This window comes from Alnus glutinosa, chromosome 5, assembly GCF_958979055.1.
Source record: "Alnus glutinosa chromosome 5, dhAlnGlut1.1, whole genome shotgun sequence".
Lineage (NCBI taxonomy): Eukaryota > Viridiplantae > Streptophyta > Magnoliopsida > Fagales > Betulaceae > Alnus > Alnus glutinosa.
In genome coordinates, this window is record NC_084890.1 from 9,552,047 (window position 1) to 9,556,039 (window position 3,993).

The following is a 3,993-nucleotide window of genomic DNA, read 5'->3' on the forward strand; positions in this document are numbered from 1 at the left end:
ACTTTGCAGGAACGCTACCCGCACCTTGTGGGCAAGGTGCTCTAATGGGGGAGGCCTTGTTATGGGCCTACTGGCTGGATCAACTAAGAATACTCTTTGACAGCAGCAACCCATAGTAGCAGAAGAGAGACAGCCCACCTCATCTATTCACCTACATCTAGAGGGGATATTCACCTAATTTCTAGAATAAATCCACCTCATCTATGTTATTGTTTTCTCTGTAACGGTGCGCCTAAAGCATCTTTCATTGTATTCCTTTAGTCATATAGGTGGCAGGACAACTGGCAATCGGTTAAGAATATATTCTAACCGATTGGCCTATTAAAGGAAGGAAAAGGATAGACAGCCATAGAAAATAATCAAGAAGAATTTCCATTGTATTGAGAGATCGGGCCTCTCTAAGAGCCCTCCTCAATATTCAGTCACTGTTATCCTCATTTTGTTGCCATTTTCACTCTCTTCATAAGAAAACCCCTTACAATTAGCCACCTCGCCATAATTAAATGCACAAAAAAAAAATATGAGGCGATTAATTTTTATTTTTTCCTTTATGAATGGACTTCCAAGGCAATTAATATTCCACAATCAAATACAAAAACCAAATTAAAAGCAATACAACGAAGAAGATAACGTACCAGTACGGAATTGGCTATCAAGGTGCCTGTGCCGGTGATAGCAAAGAACCTACGAAGCCACGACGAGCGATCCAAACAAAGTCCCCGCCCAGTACACGTTATGAGGGAGCTAAAAAATGAACGAACGGTAAGCGATGCCAGCCCTGGCACGGTGGTTAGTGACAAACCCTGGACTCGAAAAAGGAGGAAACGTGTTTGGGAAAATGCGAAAAAGTTTCAAACCGTGCACTGGCTGAGACCGAGCTAATTGGCTGTTAGAGATTAATTTTACTGGTTGTGGTGTTGTTTTGGAGACTACAGATCTCATTGGCTTAGAGCTTTAGCGAAAATGGCTCTCTGGAGAGTGAGAGAACGAAACAGGAGGAAAAGACAAGTGAGAGCTTCCGGTGGCGTCTTGCAGTCTTGATGAAGTACTCCTAGAGAGAGGGCACAAAGGAGAGGATGACAGCGCGACACAGAAATATTTTGCATGAAAACTAGATTAACATTTTAACACTCAAGAACATCAGTAATCATTTAAATGTTAGGGAGAGCGAAAATTAGAGAGAAACGCATAATTTCCATCAACGTAACCAGGATACAGCAAAAGCTTTAACGAAAATCTAACCTACGATCCACTCCAAGAAACGCACAAAAGCACTGAACATAAATCTAGAATATGCCAATTCTTCCTATACAAATCGCTTCCCCCCTAAGCCCTCTCACCCCTAATGCGCCTTGCGAGCTGGATATCCTTCGGCATGATTGTCACACGTTTCGCGTGGATTGCGCACAGGTTGGTGTCCTCAAAGAGCCCCACAAGGTACGCCTCCGCAGCCTCTTGAAGCGCCGCCACGGCCGAGCTCTGGAACCGCAGGTCGGTCTTAAAGTCCTGAGCTATCTCGCGGACCAGACGCTGAAAGGGGAGCTTTCGGATCAGGAGCTCCGTGCTTTTCTGGTACTTTCGGATCTCTCGGAGGGCCACCGTCCCTGGCCTGAACCTGTGGGGCTTCTTCACTCCGCCGGTGGCTGGAGCGGACTTCCGGGCAGCCTTTGTGGCCAATTGCTTCCTCGGAGCCTTGCCTCCGGTGGACTTGCGAGCGGTTTGCTTGGTGCGAGCCATTGGAAAGCTAGGATTTCAAAAAATGAGGATGGCAAGTGTTTCAGAGATCGGTGTGAGTGTGACAGAATGGGCTTGGAGGGACGGAATTTATGCAAAATTGGGGAGGGGAGGAGGGTGATCTTAGCCGTTGATTTGCTTAAAGTTATCGACGGCTGTAGTTGAATGTTGAATGCGGATCGATGACGTGGTAGCGTTTTGAAATTTCAAATTTAAGGCGGGTTTTGGAAAGTGTAGGGAGGAAGAGATGGAGCGTGACCGTTGATTTTAGTGTCGTCGACGGTTGTGGCTTATTTAGGGAGCTTTACGCGGATCGATGACGTGGCTGGAGCGCTTTGTTTTTTAGTGGGGGTGGGAAAGTTTCAGGCGGGGGGGTTTTTTTTTTTTTTATGAATTCTTCAGGCGGGGTTTTTAAACAAACATAGGCGGGCAGAAGGGATGATCTTGGCGGTAGAGTGGTTTGGTTCTATACTTCTATCGACGGTTGTGGGTGTTTTGGGTGAGACCCACACGGATCGCCCGGATTGATGACATCGCAATTATTTGAAAAAAATAAATAGTTGGTTTCAATTTTATTTTTTTATTTTTTTTTCGTAAGAATTGATTTCAATATTGAATATGAAATTAGAATATTAATTTTTTAAAAGGTTTTGTTTTTTTGGGAGTTTTTTTTTTTTTTTTTTTTTTTTTTTTTTTTTGGGTGTAAACAATTTTAAAGAAAATATTTTCTCTCTCTCTTTTTTTGGCACAACGTAAAATAGTGTTCAACATGAAAACAATTTTCATTGATGCGAAAGAACTTAAGGCGCTTGCAGAAATATTTTCACAGTTTTTTAAACATAAAACATTTTTCCAAATTGAGAACTCGAGTACGTTTGGGTGTGTGATTTTTTTGTATTGTTTTCTGTTATTCTTTACTAACTTCAAAATTGTAAATACCGTTAAAAAAAAATGAAATTATGTTTATATGGTTTAGAGAATATAAAGCAAATTTGAAAAAAGTTATTTTGAAAGATGAATTAAATTAAATATATTTGAAAAAAGTAAATTTAAAGAAAAAAATTAAATCTAAAATTGTAAAAATCAAAACTATAAAATAAAAATATAAATAAATAAAAAATTAAGGTGGTTCGAAAACCACCCCTAGGGGTGGTCAGCCACCCCAGTCGCCGCTATTTTGGGGGTAGCCCCAAGCTCCCAGCTTCAATACCAACAAGTACAACGATGTTGTCCCTGTTGTGATTAACAAAAATTTTAAATAAAAAAAAGGCCCATAACAAGCCGACCTACATGCCATAAGAAATTGAGGTCCAATCACATTTACAACAACACTTAGTCTTTAGGAAAGGACACAAAATCTCAAAGGACCTACTCTCATCATCAATGCACAATTAGTGAGTCATTTTTAAGCCTACAATTCGAAAATTCTACTACTAATGGTCAAAGTAATGAACTCACAGAAAAACGAAGACAATTGCTATAATTACCCAATTCTTGAACAAAAGCTTTCATGAATAGACTCTCAATTGGAGACTCGTGTTTGTAAAGCAAAGCGATTCTTGCAAGCTTTATAGTTACTTCATATTTAAAAAAATCTACCATGAAGGTTTTGATCAATAAAATTTTGAATTATGGATGACTCTACACCTAGATTACCACGGTCGTCCCTGTGTTGTGTTCTTCATGGATTTAATTGTTGCAAGCCCAAATTTGTTACAGCTTCTTATGTGGGCCAGCTGACATGGGTATACCCAACAAGGATGATTTAACAGAGGCCCATGTTTCAGCCAAATTAAGTCTATAGGCTCAACAGAATGTAAAGGCCTAAATTAAAGAAATCCTAATGTAGTCTAGAGAGTTCTAAAAACCCTTGTGGCCGTCCAATTATCCATCATTTTCAAGACATACCTAGGTCTAATTTTAAGTTCATAATCTTATATTTCCAATGAAAAAGGTTTAAGTCCATTGGGAGTTGCATGCCGAACGTTATGACCATTTTAAATTGAGTGGTCAGGCTTCTCGGGAATATGCATTAAGATAGTTGTTTGTCCCCCTGTCTCTTGCTACTATTTGATTATTGTTTTCTGTCATTATTACTTGTTTAACTTCATTAGATGCTTGTCATATGCTTAGAGGATTGTTCTAAGCTTATATAATATTTGTGTGTGCAAGTGTAAGGTAGATTAGAGTTTTATTTTAAACATCAGCCTTTGGCTTATGAGAGGAGTGTTCTTCTTGTATCTCTTTGGTGTGATCCTT

At 39.8% G+C, this 3,993-nt stretch overlaps 1 protein-coding gene across 1 annotated transcript; it reads right to left on the reverse strand.

Moving 5' to 3' along the window:
* Positions 1-1,174: 1,174 nt before the first annotated feature.
* Positions 1,175-1,808, reverse strand: LOC133868297 (histone H3.2). Its single transcript, XM_062305113.1, has one exon. It carries the CDS (start codon positions 1,735-1,737, stop codon positions 1,327-1,329), a length of 411 nt encoding a protein of 136 aa, XP_062161097.1. The 5' UTR covers positions 1,738-1,808; the 3' UTR covers positions 1,175-1,326.
* Positions 1,809-3,993: the final 2,185 nt, after the last annotated feature.

What these genes read in the sequence shown, in the direction of transcription:
- LOC133868297 (XM_062305113.1), bottom strand. Translation starts at nt 1,737, where the DNA reads ATGGCTCGCACCAAGCAAACCGCTCGCAAGTCCACCGGAGGCAAGGCT.